The sequence below is a fragment of the Psittacula echo genome, assembly GCF_963264785.1.
Source record: "Psittacula echo genome assembly, chromosome: 6".
Taxonomy (NCBI): domain Eukaryota; kingdom Metazoa; phylum Chordata; class Aves; order Psittaciformes; family Psittacidae; genus Psittacula; species Psittacula echo.
In genome coordinates, this window is record NC_137743.1 from 23087713 (window position 1) to 23109692 (window position 21980).

Genomic DNA, 21980 nt, shown 5'->3' on the forward strand with positions numbered 1-21980 from the left:
TAAGTGAAATAAGCTGACATTCCAGCCTCTGAAACGGGCCAGTCCGTAAAATAAAAAATAAAATAAAATTAAACAAAAAAAAAAAAAAGATCAGAACTGAGATTCGACTGCACAGCAGCACAGTAATCTGAGGAGAGATAGAGGGAAAAAACTAAAATGGAGCACAAGCAAAGGAGAAAATGACAAGAGAATGAGAAATACCATAAATGAAGATAAAAGACAAAATGGGCATCAACAGCTATATAGTATAAAATGAAATTAGGAACATACTTTTTCCTTCTGAAATTTGGATCTTTTTTTTTAAAATAGGTCCCCATGTAACTCCTTCCGTATGTGGATAAACAACTTTTTTCTTGCATCTTTACCAATAATTCCAAAGTTCCTTAGAACCACATATTTATATTTTAAGCTGATATCAGTTACTCTTTAGCTGTTACTAATCATAACAGGAATGGGTTTGAATCCTAAACACAGCAGTTAAGATGTCAGTTAAGTGAACTAAAATAAGTCAAAATGAGTACACAAAAAAGAAAGCAATTTGAAAATTCCCATCTGATAAACCTTTACCTGACATCAGCAGTCCACGCAAATTACAACCAAGTTGCTAGAAACAGACACTTCGTGTCATCACAATCTTCTTCCCTTTAAATTGGACATGACTATTTTATCTCTCTATTGTGTAATTTTTAAAACTTGTTTTCATTCTTACCAATGTACTCTGCACATTTACCACAGTGAGAAGCACTCTACAGCTGCTACTCAAATGCCTACCAAATTTGCCATTTTAAACAGCAATCTGAATTTCTATTAAACACTGCAAAAGAAATATAAGAAATATTCAAAAATTTCGAAGAAATATAAGAATAACTGAAATATGTTTGATATGACAAACCATTTTAAGACTACAATTAACTTCAGTGAGTTTTGTTGTGAAAGCCACGAGAACACTACCTTTACCTAGAAAGAAATACAAAGCATTATTTCAACTGGATATGAAGCTCTGTACATGTACTACCTGCCTCAGGAAACTATGTGGAGATCTTGAGGGGTTTTTTTTAATGTAATAGTCCCAGCTGTCCCAAGGAGATGTACTAATGGAAAATACACTAAATAATCCAAGAGTTTTTAAATGTGATACTGCATAGACTACATTTCAGTTCCTGATTTACACTTCCAAAAGAGACAAGAACAGAAAACAATACGCTGACACTTTCACAAAGATGACTTTGTGTAGCACCATATAAATATCTGTATTTCCACTTATTTTCATATACACAGAATACTCACTCTCCTAATGTCATCTAGTGTATTAATTTCTGGTGAGAGTCCACCATGAACACAAAGAAACTGTTGATTTAAGAGAGCAGCAAGAGGGAGACAATCGAAAGCTTCCATACAGGCATCGTAGACTCTTTCCGAGTACTTTATTTTACCTACAGGAAAGAAAATATAAAACATTAAGAAATCCATATTAGATGGAAGAAGTAATCTAGTAGATCATACTTATACGAACAAATCTCAAAGTGAATGCTTAAAAAACCCCAAAAACCAATCCAAAGCAATAAATATTTGGGGTTTAAATGAGCATTTCCAAACACCGCAACAGCAAGCACATTTCTTAGATATACTATTCCAGAACTATAAACTTTTTTCATTTCTTCTTCAATTTCAAGTGTGGAAAACCAGTTTCTGGTTTTTTTTTTTTTAAATAACAGAATTATTTTGTATTATACAATTATACAGCACACTTCATGTAAAATACTACTGAGAAGGGTATGATTTCTCATTTACAGTGAAAGCTAGGAACTGCTTATAGATTACACCATGTTTTCCTCCATCAAAAACAGTTTTACAAGGACAAATGATCCATTTATCACTGGATCAATACTTACACAAGCCTCCAAGTGGAGGAGCACCGAAGAGTTATCTTACTAGTATGGTTCAAATCAGCTCCCCAAATGCAAAAATTACTCAGCAGTAGGGTTTTTTTGCTAGCTTCACAGTGCTGCTCAGCATGTTACTTTGCACTCCCAGTTATAGCCAAGACAGCAAAATAACCTTCCTCTCTCCAGGATTTTAAAATTGGGATTGATAGATCAAAATTGAGTCTACAATGTATCTGTATGGACAGCACAGTTCTACATAACTTGCACTCCCAACACCATGCTTAACTGCAAGCAATTCTACCAAAGTCAACAGGTCCTCCAAATGTTTGCAAGACCTTAACTAAACTAGAAGACAAACATCTCTCAAGCAAAATTAGACTGCAGATCATCAGGTTGGAAGCTAATTTTACATTCTTAGTACTTACATTCTTGCTTAAAGGTAAAATACTCTGTTAGGTGTCTGCATTCATGGTTGCCTCTCAAAAGAAATAATGTGCTTGGGTAGAGAATTTTCAGGACCCATAAGTACAGCACACACTGTTGAAAAACAAAGATATCCAGTAAAATACACCGGTTTATAAAAACTTAAAAAATTATTACTGAGAAACACTGAACAAGAATGTTAACAGCTTCAAAAGCAAGTACAGCTTAATGCACCATTTTAAAATACAGCCCTGCTTCCCCGAGTCCAGTTCTAGACATGTGTTAGCAAATTACTTATTTTCTCAAGAAGAGACACAAAGAATGCTGTAAAAACATTCATATTTACCAGACAATAGTTAAAATAAACTCAGCAGAATTATACTACGGAACACTTTCATCTAGACAAATAATGTATATGTTTGCACCTAAAACCTGATTTTATATGATTCAAAACACTAGCGTAAGAAGAAAAGCTGAGATTGAACAAGGGAGAAGAAAAAAAAGCAACCACAAATCTATTTACATTTAAGTCATTTGTATAATTTGAAGACTGTTTTTAAACTAAGAATGGACAGAGTAAACCCTTTTTTTCCTCAAAAAACTGGGAAAGCCAGGTATTTATTCAGTGTTGAACACTCAAATTGCATTTCTTAAATTTCATATCTGATTCTTGTATTTTTAACTGAGCACAAAGATCTCAAAATCCCAGAAGTTTTGGACTACACTGAAGTCACCTGCAAGTTGCTATTATTGTTGTTCTTAAATCAAAATGAGTACCCTGAAGCTATCATTCTTCACAGCTATTTTGCATAGAATAGCAAGTACATGAAGGAAGACAGAAAACACAGGAAAACTTAAAAAAACCAGCAAACATGGAGAAACATATCAAAGACTTCTACTGTGAAGTTTAGCTAAACTAATAACTGAATTTTTCTTATCTTCTTAGTAAAAATATGCAAAATAGTAATTTTTCTAATGATACCATTTGCCTTCCAACACTTCCGTAACTCTAAAATATCCTGATATATTGTAAAGTCCCCAGACTCTTTAAAACTCTTTCCCAGCAGAAAGCATAATCAGTTTCTTATAAAACAAGTGCTTATCGTCAAATGAATACATGAATTAATTTAGCAGATTCTACAACTGTGAACTGTTTTAGTTAAGTCAGTTGGGATGAAAAATTTATAAGAGTTGTCAACCTTGAAAACATGTAACAGAAAAATAGCAAAATAGTCCCTTCCTTTCAGTGAATGGGTACTACATGTGATTAAACTGTAGATTTACACACTCTCAAGCATGTTACCTATTAAGCATTAAAATAATTACTTTTTATTTTTTTACCTTTTGCTGTATTGGCATATTTCTTTTTTTATTATAAAATGAAAGCAAACTAATGTCAGAGTTTTCTATGTCCTGATACTTCCAGCACAGAAAAGAACTTGCACACTTATGTAAAGGACTTCATCTTGACCCCAGCAGTTTGTTATACACAATTACAGTAGCATGTAATTATCTTTCCTATTAGGAGCAACAACAGTTTTTAATTGGACATGGGTTATTACTAAAATATCAGTGCAATTACAGATTTTTCAGGACAGACTGATTCAGAATTTAATGGTGAAAGATCACATTTCACTGTTCGAACATTTTTAGAAAGTTTCACCTTTACTATGCTGTGAAACATCAAATATTTTACCAAAAGTATATTATGCTTCCAATCTCTAAGAAAGATTTTAAAGTAACCACATATAAAAACTCCTGGAGGTCAACTTAAACTTCCTAACTGCTAATTAAGGCAAAAACATAAGCAGGATTTTTTTTTTAAAAGGTTAAAACAGAGAACAAATGGCTGATTTTCATATACTATTTTTTGCTTTCTCAACAGGACCACAAAGCACAGCCCTGCCTTCATGCACTTGCAGCAATTCAACTTTATTCAGATAATCTGCCATGTACTTTGCTGATGTTCCAAGAACCACTCACAGCAGAAGAGAGCAGATTATCTCAATGAAGAAAGACAAGCCTTTTAAGAACCCTGGAGTGGTTTCAAGAGTATATTTAACATATCTTTACACGTTCCACAAGTATATCTAGCATGTCAAATATTATATTAAAAATTGAATTAAAATTATATGACAAAGAAACCCTGAGCCTCTTCTTATTAAGAAATTCAAGAACATTCATTGTACAGAAGTTTTTTTGTAAGCGTAATGGTTGAAAAGCTTTCATACCATGTTTTGATATAGCAGCGTACAGTGTTGCTATGTAAATGTCCTTTTCAAGGACAATTACATTATTTGTAATAATCAGCAACAGGACAAGAAGATCAAATTGATAAATAGGGAAAGTCTGTTGAAATTTGAGGTAATCATTCCTGCTGAATCTCCTTTTGTCTACCATCCCTACCAACCACAAAAGGCACTGTGCGTGCCCTTCACGGTATATACCCACACATGCTATTAGAACAGCATAATTTTAATACAAAAATGAAGTATCATACACCATGACTTGCCAAGTACTACCTCAAATAGTATGCCACTTTATTAGATTTGGTATCTATTAAGAGATCCCAAGCTGAGGCACTTCCCAAGCTGGCTCCAGAAGAATAGTTAACTTCAAATTCATAACTCTGAAACTAACTGATATGAATACGTGAATATCTCTGGAATTTAGCATACTTAACAAACATGCTGAAAAATAAAGCAAACATTTTTATTCAAAATACCTGAAAAATTAATGGCAGAAACACAGGTCATCCTTAGGGAATATCTGTAATCGCCCTCAGAATTTTAGTAAAGAAAAATATTAATGATTATTAAAAAACCATTTGATTACATAGGGAAAATTAATCTACTTTATACAAACAAACAGCCATAATATATTAAAACACTTTGCAGTCATTACTCACCTGTTTACCAAAAACCTACAAAACCAACTTCCTGGATATTTCCAGAGAAGCAGGATTATGTATAATAAAGCTATAGAATTCAAATTTTCAAAAACTGACTAAAGAAAGAGGAGGAAAAATGATTAAGTCCATCTATTTCAACAGGACAGTCCAAATGGCTGGTCAATATCCTCCTGTGAGCAGGCCTCTCTCATAGAAGAAAGCACAGCAACGAAGAACATATGCACATCTTAAAGCAGACCTAAAATTTCATTTGAAAACCTCCATAAAAGTGTGCTTATAGAAAAATTTAGGACAAAACAGATTAATATATTCAGTTACCTCTATACTAAAATAACCTCTGTCTACATAGTCACCGAGGAAGAGGTATCTTGTGTTAGCAGGTGATCCTCCCACTTCAAACAGCTTCATTAGATCAAAGAACTGGCCATGAATATCACCACACACTGCAAGCAAAAATTTTGTTCAAATTAATTAAAAAAAAAAAAAATCTAATGGAAAATTTACTAAGTTATAGTTAAGAGCCACAAAGTACTTCTAATTAGGAGGAAAGGCAGGTATAAAGCACGAATAACAGAAATTTTTGAAGCTTCCCCCTTCGCTTTTCATTAAGATGCTGTCCTCACCTGCAACAATGCTGATGACAGCCCCATCTCAGTCTAGCAAACTGTGGAATACTTTTCAAAGACATTTAACGCACTGAGCATTGAGGTCTTGAAAGTTGTCAGCAGCTCTTTACTGTCCTCCCCAGCCCCTTAGGTATCTTCATAAATTCTCCTTGGTATGCATATTTGAAAATGCCTGTTGCTTTGCAACGATTTGCTGTGTCCATGTGGGATTGAATAAAGCAGGGAGTATGCTTTTGTTTCTATGTCAGACTAACATACCTTTTAATATCATCATATCTTCTCTTTGCTCAGTTACTTTTCTCCTTCAAATAACCATGTTCACTATTTCAACAGTGGATTTTTCTTGTGTTTTTAGAATATGAGACAGGACAAGACCAGTGGTCAGCAACCTAAGGCAGAAGTGCCAAAGATAGCAGATGGGAAGACTTTGAAGAGCATACAACAAAGCCAGGTCATCTCACAGTTCAAAAAATAAAGAAATAGAAATTTAAAAAATATATGGAAGAGAACTGCTCCTAACACTCCTCATTCCCACAGGAATTCCCAGCTCAATGAAAGTCAGGAGCTGCCTTTTGGCTTCTGCATAAGGGATTGCTGATAACAATTAACAGGAATTAGAGAGATTGTGCCTTCCACCGAAGCAAAATGTCGCTGGACAACTGATGAATAGCATCTTCTGACTTCTCAGGGTTTATCAGTAAATTTTTTTGTGGAAAAAAATGTTGTTCTGATTTTGGAGAGAAGTATTGGATATGGCACACCACAGACAGGACTGTTATTCCCTCGGAGCAGACCATTTGTCATCATGACCTACAAAGTATTAGACTAAATAGACTGCGTCCTCTTTTATGTCACTGTTGTTAAGATTTCTACTGAAATACTGCAAGAGCTTCCCTTCTTTTTCAGCTGCTAATTTACCACTAGCTCTGGGTAACTACCTGAATAAATGGAAATATACAAATTCTAAACATATGGAAAACCGTGTAGTTTTATCTGGAGCTTCAAAAGACTCTGAGTTCAGACAGCCACTGGTTTCCACCATTTCAATCACTTATTTAAAAAAAAATAAATTGCAGTAATAATGATGTACTGTTTAAGTGTTTTCATTTACCTGACATTAACAAGTTAAAGCAAAGTGATGCCTTAAAAGAAGCTTTTCAGACATAAATTTTAGAGAGGTCCATTTAGAAGAAAACGTACTCACATCAAAGAAAATCTGATTTGAACGCATAAATCAAATCTACTTTCATTACCATAAATAATAGATAAGCAACGTCAGTGATCTTCTACCAGTTTGGATTGTTTATAAATGAAATCACTAAAAGACACCTGTTCCACCTTTCACCAGGTCAAGCAGAAATTCAATTAGTCAAACCATGAAAATACTCACCCCCACCCCCCCGACTAGTCAGTCTTGTACCACAGTGGATCTGGTCCTAGCACATTAAAAATGCTAGAACAATCTTTCAACACTTTCCAGTACTACTACCCTCACAAGCACATGGTTTCACATGCAATCATGAGTCTCATCTACATAGGAACTACAAAGGTGTATTTTCACTCAGAATTCCAGTTCACAGTATTTGCTTCAAACTACAGCAAAAAATAGGATAATTTCGAGTTCATTTTTCTATAGCAGGTAGATATCTTTATTCCCACTTACAATACTGCAGGAATTAGCAATCCATAATTCATCAACATTTAAGTATTTTCTGTTTCGTCATGTTAATAGCAATCATACTATCTTTTTCCAATAGGTTTAATGACTTCATTGTGAAAATTAATGTGCAGCCTATTTTTTCAGACCATTTGAGTATTGTTAAGCAAATGCAGTTGGGAGGGATAATTCAATGACTATACATAAATTTTATTTTAGCAATTTTTAAGATGAACTCAACTACTGAAAATATCTGGCTTTTTTCAAATTTATTTATGAACGAAAATATTAGAAATACTACCTGTAATTGGCGCTTCAACTTCTATCATAGTTTTTTCCCTCCGTAATATTGCAGCACCCTCATTGATGATTCTAAGTGCAATTTCTTCATCTACTCGACCCTCTTTTACCAAGTGGTTCTTCAAAATGTCAACCCTTGGCCTTCCATCTGTGTCAAACACTTCTTCAGATGTCAAGCGATGCGTTGGTGGAAAAGGGACAGCTAAAATTTAAAAAGAAGAAACACTAGTCGCAACGATGCCATTTTAAAAATATACTCCATCTAGGCTTGGATCTGTCATGGAATAGCTGCTATCCAAAGTAGCAGATTTGTCTTTCAATGAACCAACTTGACGACATCATTAAAAGCCAGATGGAACAGTGCCATCTGTGTATGTATATTTTAAAAATTGGCATCTAGAATGTGTGAATTTGTAAACTATGAGACAAGAGTTAGAAGACATATTAATATATGTAAAACATCTGGAAGAGTCAAAACTGCTTTTGCAAAGGGACACATCTCTCTCTCCAATATACTGCCATTCTCTGAAGGACTCAACAATTATCGAGGATGCAGGAGATCCATTTCATATCCATTCAGACTTGTAAAAGGCATTTTGAAATTATTTATTTCCATCATCAAAGTGTCACACACCCCACCCCACCCCAAACACCAAAAAACCCCATCAAACCAACCAAAAAAACCCACCTAAACAAATCCAAAGCTAGCAAGTAAAGGATACAATAATGTTTAAAGGACTAGATACAAAAGCAGGTAATAGCCAGCACTTGGAAAGGAAGAAGATTACTAGAGGACTCTCACTAGAATCTGTGCTATTTAATAAATTCATAAATTACACTGAAAAGAAGGTAACTAATGGGAGTGATGTAGTATTTAGGTGACAGTAAATATTCCAGATAATGAAGAATATGGTAGGCTATGAAGAGCTATTGTCCATGCTACTGAGTGGCTTAGCAAAATATGACATATTAAATAAAAATACATGCAAATTAATGAATGAAATCAATCCTAATTTTACATATAAAAATCACAGGTCATAAAATTACTACTCAGAAGCAAGGTCTTTTCTATAGTTCTAGGAAAATACTTGATGCTGACTAGTCAACGAAATCCAGAAAACCGAGTATTAAGAATTATTAGTAAATGAAAAACAAAAGAAGTAGTAATTGAGCCACAGATAAATCTAGTATGCAACTCTGGTTTGTCTAACTTATATAAAAAAAAAAAAAAAATAATCAGGAAGGATTCAAGAGACAATAAGGGAAATCAAAAAGTTAGATTTTATTTCTTCAGGAATAACTACACTAACTTAGAATCATAGAATAGTTAGAGTTGGAAAGGACCTGAAGATCATCTAGTTCCAACCCCCCTGCCATGAGCAGGGACACCTCACAATAAACCATGTCACCCAAGGCCTCATCCAACCTGGCCTTGAACACCGCCAAGGATGAAGCATTCACAACCTCCCTGGGCAACCCATTCCAGTGCCTCACCACCCTCTCAGTAAAGAATTTCTTCCTTAGATCCAATCTAAACTTCCCCTGTTTAAGTTTGAACCTGTTACCCCTTGTCCTGTCACTACAGTCCCTGATGAAGAGTCCCTCCCCAGCATCCCTATAGGCCCCCTTCAGATACTGGAAGGCTGCTATGAGGTCTCCATGCAGCCTTCTCTTCTCCAGGCTGAACAGCCCCAACTTTCTCAGCCTGTCTCCATACGGGAGGTGCTCCAGTCCCCTGATCATCCTCGTGGCCCTCCTCTGGACTTGTTCCAACAGTTCCATGTCCTTTTTATGTTGAGGACACCACAACTGCACACAATACTCCAAGTGAGGTCTCACGAGAAACTTCAGCCTAAACCCACGAAAACTAAGGGAGACTCTAACAGAGGTCTATGACAGCATTAATGGGGAAGATGAAGGGAGAACAGTACTAGTGCTGATGGCCCCTGAATGGCAGAAAGGGCCAGGGTGCACTCTGCCAGTTTGAAGTTTTGTCAAACCACTGACTAAGCAGCCTAACAAGTTCATGCTGCCAGAAAAAAAGATATAATTTTGGGAGCCTACAACATTGCCACTTTAGGTTGAAATTCCTTTTTTGACCTTATTTTCCTTATTCTCCTGTTGCACTGTCTCTAAAAAGATTAAATTTTAGTAGAGGCTGTTCATTGGATATAAGGAAGAAATTCTTTACTGTTAGGGTGGTGAGGCACTGGAATGGGGAGGTTGTGAATGCTCCATCCTTGGTGGTGTTCAAGGCCAGGTTGGATGAGGCCTTGGGTGGCATGGTTTATTGTGAGGTGTCCCTGCCCATGGCAGGGGGGTTGGAACTAGATGATCTTAAGGTCCTTTCCAACCCTAACTATTCTATGATTCTATATCGTACACACAACTTTAGAAATTAATGGAAGTACAGGAACTACTTGGATCCCGGCTTGCAGGTCAAAAGCAGCCAGGTGTGACCCATATCTCAAAGAAGTAGAGCAGGTCTGATGCAGGGGACAAAACCAGGCTCAGCAACTGCCCAGACAGTACATTTGATGGCCAGCAGCTTATATGAATTCAAACAGTGTTAATTCAGTTACACGTGAAATATGAACGTGGGATGTGGGAGAAGAGGATGCATCAAAATTGCCACTAAGCAGTGCAGAGTATCATTGCATTCCTGCTACATTCCAGGAAATGAAACTCATCTGACACCTCCCTACCAAAGCATACTGCTATTGAAAGAATTAAATAAAAAAAGAGCAGAATCATCCAGTTACACTCCATCTAAATATTATTTCAAATACATTCAAAAACAAAAATTAGACAAACATCTATTCAAAGATAAGAACTAGCAGTATGAATGCACTTGTAAACAGCTTATTCATACTTCACTTTTTTAAGCTTTATATTCAAAAAAATCAATGCTTAAATACTAAACCAATCATTGACTTCCTTTAAATTGACTTCTAGATTACTAGCAACAAATTGCTACCCTTCTGTTTTATGCAATAAGAAAAACCTATGAATAAAATATCTGATGCCTAGATCACACCCATATATTCACTGAAATTAAATTATACTAGAACATAAACTGGAGAATTGTATGTTCTTCCTCTTATAAAAGATTCTAAGAAGGAAAAAACTGAAAAATGTGTCTTTGCAGTTTAGAACAAATTTGGCACTTTATTTTTGGACATAAAGTATTTTATTAACAGGAAAGAAATGGCATGCCTGTTCTTCCAGACTCTTCTAGCAATGATTCAAGTTCCATTTGGAAGTGTTAAAATTCCATGTAGTCCAAATGTTAATAAACTTAATATACTTAAGAAATCAAAGGACAACCATGTCTGTTCCATGCACAACAATTGTTTAAAAACATAAATCTGTCTCTGAAAAGAGAAATCCATTGTTCCAACATGATAAATTTAACTGATTTTTAGAAGCACTTAATTATGACCATGCAAATACCAATTCCAGCATTCACCAGTTTTTTGAACTTGATTTTCCAATCTTCATATTCTCTTCATGTTATTTTTGCATTACTTGGAAGTTTATATTAATCAGTGCCTAAATTTGTTTTAGGCCATTTCTTCTCCCACTTTTTTTAACATATTATTTGTGTGCCCAAACCTGCTTTCAGCAGCAGAGTTGATCTCATTCTTCTATAAGAGACCAGACAACTCAGGAAGTAGATTTCTCCTGCTTTAATTTTTGTAAAAGCATTAGAAATCATACTTTCCCAGAACTAAAGTCAATCACCTCCAAGACACAGTTTCGTAGGAACTGCACTTCATTAGTTCTAGTATTATTCCTAGATAATGATGTACTTAAGTGAAAGTTGACCCTTTTTTTTCTTTCTGGAGTTTTTTTGGTAGATGAAGGCTGTGGTAGAGAATGGTCTGTTGAGGTGAAATGAACACCTGTTCTTCAGTCTGTAATTTGCAAATCATTCCTGACTTCTTACGACTACCAATGGCTGCAGAACTCAGAAATATGGTTTTGACCTCTTCCTTATGACAGTTCAGAAATATTTCAGGGGTTCTAAGCACATGGCAGATGTAATTTTCTTCTCTTAATAAAATTCTAATGTCCATGTATTGTATCTCAGATCAGATTTGCACTCAATTCTGCCCATTTTAAGAAACTACAGCTTTGAGTTTGTCTAGCAAGCTACATTTTCTTGGTGGCTATAAAAAACAATGTTTCTGTTCAGTGCCTGAAAAGAGCTGACTCAGATTATTTTAATTACTATTCTTATAAAGATTCAAATTAAAACCTCTGTATACCTAGGGGTTATCCATAATGTCCAAAACCAATGAACGTAGTATCAGAAGTAGTTAAGCATCCATCAAGTTACATTTGCCTCATGAAAAAAGTCTTACAACTAGTTCCTCAGAGTTTAACAAAATCCTTTTCACAAAATTCATGTATTTTCCTATTGCTTAAGAAGGATTTTTTTCTTAAAATAATCTTCACAGACAGACTAAAACGTGGCAAAGATTTTATCTGCATCACCCAGCTGAATAAAACAGTAACACCTACTATAAAAACTGTTTCTTTCCATTTTATACTTTAATTTTTGTCTTAACAATAGTTAACACTATATTAGAGCTCATACCTTTGAAAAATATTACAAATAACATTTTTTAATAGGTTAAGAATGATCATTTCTGAAGCATATACACAATTTCTGCAAACTAAAGGGTTTAATTAAACCTTTGATGAAGCAGTAACAGAATGTTATAGCCTAAGGAAAAAGAATTGCAGCATGATGTGTTCCAAGACAGAAATATAATCTATGTTTCAAAGTCTTTGTGCATGACCTGAGCTCTTGGGACTGTAACGGAATGGTAATTAAGACGAACTGCCCTAAGGAAATAACATGGTGTTGGTCATTAAAGGATTCCCTTCTTCCATTCCCAGCAAAGATAAGCAATAGGAAAATATTTAGAGATGAATCTCTAAAAAATTACTGCTGCAGAAAATAACATACTATATCCTATTAGTAAAAGTATAGTAGTAACAAAGATAGCACATCATGATTGCACATTCAAAATTTTTAACAGTAATGCTGGGAAAAAACCAAGCAAACAAACAAACCAAACAGAACAGTGAGCAGCTTTTGGGATTGTTTTTTATTACTATTTGTATACCCATTTACAAAGAGGAAAACAAATCACCTTACCTGCCCTAGTACTTAAAACAGAGATATCAACCACAAAACCTCTAAACGTAGTTCTATACTGACTTTCTAGAAATCTCTGGGTATATTTATACCTTAGAATAAAGCATGCTACAGAGAACCAAAAGTTAGCATCAATCTGAATAAATTCACAACACACTGTAAAAAGGTTCAAAATCAGAAAACTACATTAGCATGGCACTTTTACCCAGTACAATAATCCCTGCTGAGAGGTGCAGTATGGCAACTAACACAAACACACTACTTTCAGACCCAAAGCAGATCTCACATTGCCTAGTAACCAAGTACAACAGTAGCTGCTAATGAAATCTTACATGTAGATACCGTAAATTTAAACCACACTGATATATATGCCTATTTTAATAATCTTGGTTAAATATGGCTTATATCAGAGACAATCTGCTGGAATAGGCTGATGAAAAAAGATGAGATCAAAGCCTCTAGACGAATGGTAAGTATCAGGGATCAACTGTACAAGGTACTGTACTTCCACAAGCAAAGTATTTTCTGCTCTTAAGACCTTAAAACTTATATAATTTTTCTTCTCTGACAGTGAAAGAAAATAAGCCAATTTTTCCTCTATAATCAGAGGTCCATGATATGTTTAATGAACTCAGTTTGGCTGTAAAATCATGTTCAATGTCCCAGATTTCATTTTCTGTTTCAGGAGTAGTTTTGATTTCACAGATAGTCTCAGCTCACATTATCAAGGTTACTAAACACAGACATTGTAATGAATTTGTAGCTTTGGCAGTATTTATATGTGAAACAGTATATAATGTTTGTCTACACTAAGTGATATCATGTATCAATACAACCATGTTGTTCTGTGAAAAGATAGGCCAGTCTCCTTCCTTTTGTCAGCAGGTTTATTACCACGACAGCACAGTTGTCTGTGTGTTTTCTGTCATTTGATCAAGTTTTGTGGGCTTTGGTTTTATAAATGCATTGCTGTCTATGTATTGTCATTTCAGTCTGTCCCTGGAGTTTCCATGCTTCTGCCAACATCTCTACAGAAGAAAGAGATGTAGCACCCATGACTGCTATGAAGACAGAATAAGTTCAATTATTCTCCTGCATTTGGAAGAACAGATTTGAAAAGAAAAAGCATAAAGACATCCCAGATGGTCTATGGACCAGGAACCTTGAGAATATTAGTTAAGCACAAATACACAGCAGTGTCTACTTGACTCAGAAAGCTACAATCAGTTGTCAAAAGATGAAAGTCACCCTATTCATCCCAAGCAAGAAAGAATAAATTCAGCAAAGTCAGTTTCTTGCGAATTATGGTATTTTTCATAAATGCCACAAATCTATCCCTTTACTCAAGTTTACTTAAATGGATGCTGCAAGCTATATTAACAAGCATTCTATAAGCAAGGAAAAATGACTCTGTAAACCTTGAAACCCCATAAAGGCACTGCAGGCACTGTTTAGTTTATCCTTACCACGTATCATAGAAACATAGAATGGTTAGGCTTGGAAGGGACCTTAAAGATCATCTAGTTCCAACCCCCTGCCATGGGCAGGCGCACCTTCACTAAACCAGGTTGCTCAAAGACCCATTCAACCTGGCCTTGAACATTTCCACGAATGGGGCAGCCACAACTTCTCTGGGAAACCTGTTCCTGTGCCTCACCACACTCTCAGTGAAGAACTTCTCCCTAATTTTGTCCAGATCCTGAACAGACACTTTCATCATTTTTGCTTCCACTGCATCTTACCACTAGGAATTCCACAAATTTAATTACATATTAAATGAAAAATTATTTTACCTTTCCTTTATATTCATTTCTGGAAAATTTTGTTCAGTACTGCATTTCTCGTTTTCACAGACAGACAAGAACTGTAGCTGTTTCCTATTCAACTTTTCCATTAAACACCATTCATGGTGTAAGCAGCATCTAACTCTACCCCCTACTTAGCTATCCCCTTTCCAAGTCACAGATTTCTCATCTTTGCTGATCCACCTTCCATGATAGGCAGTCAGTGCCTCTGAACATATCTTTAGATAAAGAAGAAAATCAGGAAAAGGTACCAAAATTACATACTGCTGTTCAAGATGCACACATAACACATGAGGCATATAACGGCATGATGGTGTATATTCCCTGTTTTCTAAACTGATCTTCTAATATTCCCTAAATTCCTCTCAGCCTGTTTGACTGCCACTGTACAAATATTTTCATAATATTATCCATACAGACCCTAATGTTTCTTTCCCGAGTTCCCTACCCTCTACATTTAAGCGAAAATTGATCTTTCCCTCCTTGTGGAGTCTACTCTGACTTTACTAGAACAGCATCTCCTGAAATTTCTTTGCGCAGACACTCAGTCTAACAAGAGCTATCTGAAACATCTCTGGAAGTTTACCATCCTGAATAAGTGTTACTATTTGGCATTCACTTTGTTTTCTAATTAACTTATCAATACATTTAAAGAGCCCAGATGACAGATGTTAACCACACTCAACTATGGAATTTGATAACCTCATAACATCTTTTCTTTACCAATTTTGATCCAAAAGAGGATATTTTCTCTTTTGCTTACATTAAAGACTCTGATGGAGGAACCCAATGAACAGTTTTGCCTGGATCAATCAGCTAACTGCCTCCTCCAAAATATTCTAACAATTTCTCTTGCTTTCCATCTATAAAAACTGTACCAACTCCTCTTTAATACCATATTTCCCCAAGGGCATAGTTAGTCCACTCTTTCTTACAAGTGCTATGAGTCTGCTTAAATTAAGCTTACTGATCTACAGTTCCCATTTCAATCTAGAGTTTATAAAAAAATGCTGCTGTGCTCCATCTCTCAGGTTCAGAAGATGAGTTATGCCACAGGCGATGGAAAATAAATCCGCAATTTTGCACCCAAAAACCCCAAAAGAATTCCTTTAGAGCCACTGGACAAATATCTTCCGGTCCTGGGATATTTTTTGTTGATAGGTTCTGAAACCACTTACATTTCAATGAGATAATTCTTTGGTCCCATTCAACAATAAGAACTGACTCATGTATGGAAGAGTCCTTAATTCCTTACACAATAAATACACATGAAAGTAGTCACCAGATTTTTCTGCTCTGGCCTTACCTTCCCAAGCCTCAACTGCCAATTTGCCCTACTGAAGTTAAGGCAGGCTTCCATTTTTGGGTGGGTTTTGGGGGGTCTTCTTGTTGTTATTTTAAAATTTATTCATTCTAACCATCCTCTCAAAACAAAGTATAAGGCCAAGTCAGTCAAGCATTCACTTGTCAGAAATCAGCTCCATTCCATTGTCTCTCCCAAAACAAAATTTTGATTTTTTTTTTTTTTAAGTATGACTTTTAAATACTGTCTTTACTCTGCTGCTCTTCTGAATCATTTCAGAATCATTTCTGACCAGCAGCATAAAGGCATTCTAAGTGCCTTATAATATTTTTAAAACAGCCTTCATGCTGCCTGTAAACATTTATCCATTTACCTGTTGGGTTTTGTTTTGGTTTGTTGGTTTTCTTACCAGTCTGAATGCTGAAGTTGTGATGATTCCTGTGATGATTTCTTTATTTCCTACATGGAAATCATTGTTAAAAAGTAGTTATTAGTGTCTTAATTTAGGACCTTGCTGAAGGATATGAGTTACTTTTCTTTGCAATTCTCTGAAGAGTTGTTTCAACAAACTACCATTTAATATCTATGATGACTGTCAGTCGAAGGAGGTGATCCTGCCCCTCTACTCTGCTCTCGTGAGACCTCACTTGGAGTATTGTGTGCAGTTGTGGTGTCCTCAACATAAAAAGGACATGGAACTGTTGGAACAAGTCCAAAGGAGGGCCACGAGGATGATCAGGGGACTGGAGCACCTCCCGTATGGAGACAGGCTGAGAAAGTTGGGGCTGTTCAGCCTGGAGAAGAGAAGGCTGCGTGGAGACCTCATAGCAGCCTTCCAGTATCTGAAGGGGGCCTACAGGGATGCTGGGGAGGGACTCTTCATCAGGGACTGTAGTGACAGGACAAGGGGTAACAGGTTCAAACTTAAACAGGGGAAGTTTAGATTGGATCTAAGGAAGAAATTCTTTACTGAGAGGGTGGTGAGGCACTCAAATGGGTTGCCCAGGGAGGTTGTGAATGCTCCATCCTTGGTGGTGTTCAAGGCCAGGTTGGATGAGGCTCTCATCTGCCCATGGTGGTGTCCCTGCCCATGTCAGGGGGGTTGGAAGTAGATGATCTCAAGGTCCTTTCCAACCCTAACTATTTTATGATTCTATGATTCTATGACTTTCACCCAAAACAAAGGAATACCGAAGCCTCTCATTTCCAGAAGACCAGACATGATCTCCAAATTTAGCACAAAGTATCCATTAGTTCAGCACAACAAGGTTCTAAGGATTGCTTCTGAAAACCTGTAGTGGGCAAAGCACAATGCCATGAAGACAGAGTACTTCCAAGCACAACTTCATGAGGTAGCTACCCACCGGGGGTCAGAGAAGTCCTGATGCTCTGCCCTTCAAGGAAAGCCAATGAAGGCTCATCCCTACCATGCCCAGGACCACTCTATCAAACTGAGCTTACAAGCACTTCTTTTTCCTTTACTACAAGATAGCAAAACAGTTGTTTTGGTAGAAAAGATGCATTACATTGACAAATTTAAAGTATAAAAGTCATATGCACTGAAAGCTCAGGTGCACTGAATGAAGTTAGTCAATTATCATTCAAAAAGAAAGGCAAACCCAACCCCAAGAGCACCAGACACAGCAGGTAAGTATCAACAGCAGTTTAAAGAAAAAAGATAACTATTTCCTTCCCCTGTGATTTTTACAGAACATAACAGAGGAAACTGCTACCTTCCATGAGACACTATCATCCCTTAAAGCTGAAGAGTGTCTTACAAAGCAGTGAATCAACATGACAGGTTCATTTTCTCATCTCTATTTAAAAAAAACAGTAACAAAAACCTCACCATAAGACACCTTTTGGAACCAAGTGCCAACAACTGACTTCAGACATTTCAATTTCACAGCTAACCATTAATTAATAGGAAACTCTGCAAGTACAAATTGCTTAGACAAATTGCTTACACCATGAAAAGAGAAAATTTGAGCTTTCTATACACTTTAAAAGCAACCAATCTGCTGATACAATTCATACTTGGGAAGGTATGCCAGACCAACATAGCTTTCAGACTGCATATTTAAAGCCATTATCATGTGTATTATATATATGCCTCATATGAACATTACACCTGATAATATTTCAGATTTTTTTCTAGATATATGCACTTCCCACTAATTGCTAAATATACAGGTCAAAATACAAAGAGGGACACATCCTACTTATTATCCTACCTTATTAGAAAAGTTACTGATTATAAAATAATGTAACCATTTTTTCTTGAATACCTCTCACACACTTCTGCCAACATATATTATTAGTGATAACAGATTTAATTTCTCATGGCCTCTGAAATGTAATAGCTAATTTTTCCTCTCTTCCAGTAAGAAGGAAGGAGGCAAAGCTGAAATAAAAGCAAGAGATGAAACAATGCAAATACCAGGAGGCAATAAGTCCTGAATTCACATTTCCTCCTAAAAAGACCTAGTATATGGAGAGCATAAAAGCTGAAATATGGACCAATAGACACACACCAGACAACATTACTACATTTTTCTCTGTAGCTTTTCTCAAGGACTTAAGACATTATAAGTGAAATGTCTCAGAAAAGAGAGGCAGAAAGCCTGGGTGCCCCAAGGATGTTTTTTTTTCTTGCGAACAGAGCTCACACACACACACACGCACAAATAACATTTGCAGAACACTTTCATGCTTTTTGGTTTTTTTTCCCTATAATGGATCACATTAAACAAAATAAATGTTAAAAAAATTACCTTAAAAAGATTCCCCAAACCTTATTACAGTAAATAAATACTAATAATTATCAATAAGTGGACACTTAGGAAAAAAAGAGGCAATTTCTGCAATGAGCATCAGAGAAGTTAAAAGTATAAGACATTATGCAACCATTTGAACTGTTGTCTTAACAGTTCCACCAGCATGCCTGGTCCACACATTTCCAGCATAAAAAGTTAACACTTTGGGGTCCTTTAGAATGCAATGTTGCCTTGACAAAAGCTGAGGGCCCACGTTAAGAAAGTATCGCTTATCTGTAATCTATTCATTGTAAAACAGGCAAGAGTACAGTGATCACTTCTTGGTATGCAAGAGGCAACACATCTATTGGCAAACAGGGATGTGACAGTTGTCACATTTTAACATGGTTTTAACATATTTATGTTGCACAGATATCCCCAATCAGCACTGACATAACCTGCAATTTTGCATCTCTGGAGTCACTGCACAAAAAACGTATTTCCAACTGCACTGCACCTAATGGGGAGTGGTGGAACCAAACCACCCTGTTCTTCATTTCAGGAACACAGACAGCTTGGCACAGCTGTCCAGGCTTTCTTCAGAAGCCAGTGATTCAGCACAAGAGGCATGGAGAGGTCAGGTCAACAGAAGGAATAGAGAAATGCTGCTACACTAACATTTAACTGGTTGTAACTACGTCAGATAAAGCTGTCAAAGCCTGATTACCTTTACACTAGCTCTGCATCCTACACACCCAGGCTCAAAGAAATACTGTAACCCCAGGCTGTAATCCTGTTAGAATGAAGCAAGCCTTACCTACGATTTTCAACAACCGGATGCAGGTTTTCCAGCACACTCTAAGGTGTCTAATTACCATTAGCTCTCTTAAGACTGTTTGAAGAACTTAATTTGTTACAAGACATTGCAATAAAGGTACAAAAATCCAGCTACACTTTATACTAGCACTAATGAGCACAAGTTTCTAATAGACTAGTTTTAACATTTTCTACTTTTGCTCTTGCAATTTGTTCAAACAAATCAACAGGTTAAGCAATCCAAAATGAATAACAGCTTATTGTGAGCAAAGCTTTCCAGCTTACTGGAAAACATTCTGATTTCCAAAACATACTATGGGATTCTAAGGCTTTAATTAAGACCTGATGAAGACAAAGATATCCTTTTAATTTCTCAAGACACTCCCCCCGCCCCCGTCACATAAAAAGTTAAACAGGCAGATCTCCTACACTCTGAACTCCATCAGACCCTGTGCTCCCTAGGAATGTCAATCTTAAAAGCAGGCTGCTTTGTGTACAACCAGAACTTCTCATAGTCTAGGTCCACTATCACAAATGTCATCACTGCCATCACCAAATACAGCTCAATATCAAAACCTTCGAGATCAAAATAAAATGATCTGTCCCTTGAGTCAGTAAAACCTAGAAATTCTTTGAGGCGTTACCTATGCTATCCTATAAATGACAATTTAGATCTAATGGATGTATTAAGGAGACTTTAATGTTGAAGAATTATTCTCGCCACAAATACTAAAATGACACATTTGATGTGCTCCAGAGCAAGACTATTAATGTTTTACAGCATTCTGGTTGCTAAACCATCTTAGTTTTACACAGATGCATCTACTTTGAAAGGCTTTACTTTTTTTTTCTTTTCCCTGAGAAGTATAACACGTTCGACTTTTAAAGGCTTCCCATGAGATTGTGCTACCTAGGAAGGCCACGAAGAAATAGATCAAGGTGATTTTTTTTCCATCAGACCAGGGAACCTGAGATCAGCAGCCAATAGAAAGGGCGGCAGCACCTTTCCGCTCCCTCTTCTTCGGTGCTGTCAGCTTCTGCAATTACAAGGATCGCCTTTGCGCAGACAGAGGAAAAACCCCGCAGAGAACGAGGCGTGAGGGGCCAGACCCCAGGCGGGGAAGCCGGTGGCCCCCGGCCTGCAGAGCACACAAACACTCGTGACAACAACGCCCGAGTAGCGCATCGGAGCGGGAGGCGCCAGGGCCGCAGGCCGTGGTCACTGCTTCCACCCGCGGCACCGGACCCTCAGCCCCATGGGCAGCTCCTGGAGGCGGGCGGGAGCCCCGGGGGTCCTAGCAGGCAGGGTCAGCCCCGTCGCCCTCCCGGGCAGCCTCCACGCCCGGCTCGGCCTCCCCACCCACAAGCCAAGCCGGCAGGGTGTCTCTCCACCAGTGCCGGGACCAGGCAGCCGTCTCGCGGTCACACCGCCCCCAGCCCCACCTGCGGGCAGCCCGGCGACCATCAGCCGCCCCTCCCAGACCGGGCGCCTCCGGACCCGGGGGGCCACCGCCCTCCGCCGCGCCGGGCAGCCATGTTAATCGCACTCCCGCCAGATCCGGGCCTGGTCAGCGCCAGGCCGCGATAAGAGGGACGCTCACCCTTGACGGCGCGCTCACTGGTGGCGTGGGGCGTCAGCAGCAGCACCTTGCTCCCTTCCTTGGCGGACATCGCTGTGCGCTGCCGGGCTCCGGCGGCTGCTGCTGGGCGCGACGGCGCCTGGGTCCGCCTCCTCCGCCGGCGGGCTGGCGGGGAGAGGGGCGTGCGGCGGCCGGCGGCGGGACGGGGCGTGGGCAGCTAGAGGCCCCGGGCGGCGGCGGCCCAGCGGAACATGGCGGCAGTAGCAGCTCCCAGCTCCTCGCGCAGCGAAGGGACAGTCCGCGTCGGGCCCGGCATGCACCGCGCCACCACCCCACGAGGGGACTACGGGAGTGTGGCGAAACTCCTGGCTCCGCCGCGCGGGCAGCACGCCCGTTAGGGAGCGTGGCGAAACTCCGCTCTCCCCGGGGCGGTGCCTCCCCCGCGGGGCGCGAGGAGGGGCGGTGGCTGCGGCCCTGCACCTCCGGGCTCTGCCCAGCGGCCGGGGGAGGCGGGCGAGGAGCAGGGCGCGCCCCCGCCCCCGGGACAGGCGGGTGGAGGGCCGAGGCTGGGGGGAGCAGCACCGCGGGCGGCCCGGTGGCCACCATGGAGAGCTCCGGGGGGCCGTCCCGGCCGCTCCTCCAGCCGGGGCAAGGCACTGCCCCGCCGGCCGCACGGCTAGGGGAACCATTTTGTCAAGCGGCGAAACAGCCACCTTCCCGGCTGGGCTGACTGGGATTCGCAGTGTC

At 38.5% G+C, this 21980-nt stretch overlaps 1 protein-coding gene across 12 annotated transcripts in view; it reads right to left on the reverse strand.

Annotated features, from left to right (window-relative positions):
* PPP3CB (protein phosphatase 3 catalytic subunit beta) overlaps positions 1 to 21621 on the reverse strand; it is a 50483-nt gene extending 28862 nt beyond the window's left edge. For 10 of the 12 annotated variants that reach the window (XR_013957179.1, XM_080620703.1, XM_080620712.1 and 7 more), the window contains exons 1-5: positions 21255 to 21621; positions 7805 to 8005; positions 5539 to 5663; positions 2312 to 2423; positions 1288 to 1433 (exon numbers count right to left, since the gene is read on the reverse strand). Coding sequence is in view for 11 of the 12 variants with exons in the window: in XM_080620703.1 (XP_080476829.1) it covers positions 1288 to 1433; positions 2312 to 2423; positions 5539 to 5663; positions 7805 to 8005; positions 21255 to 21324 (654 nt within the window). In the remaining variant the exon portion in view is untranslated. Of the gene's footprint in view, positions 1 to 1287; positions 1434 to 2311; positions 2424 to 5538; positions 5664 to 6104; positions 6236 to 7804; positions 8006 to 21254 lie in introns of those variants that run through there. The other 2 variants (XM_080620704.1, XM_080620705.1) reach the window with 2 other exon arrangements.
* Between the last annotated feature and the right edge of the window lie 359 nt (positions 21622 to 21980).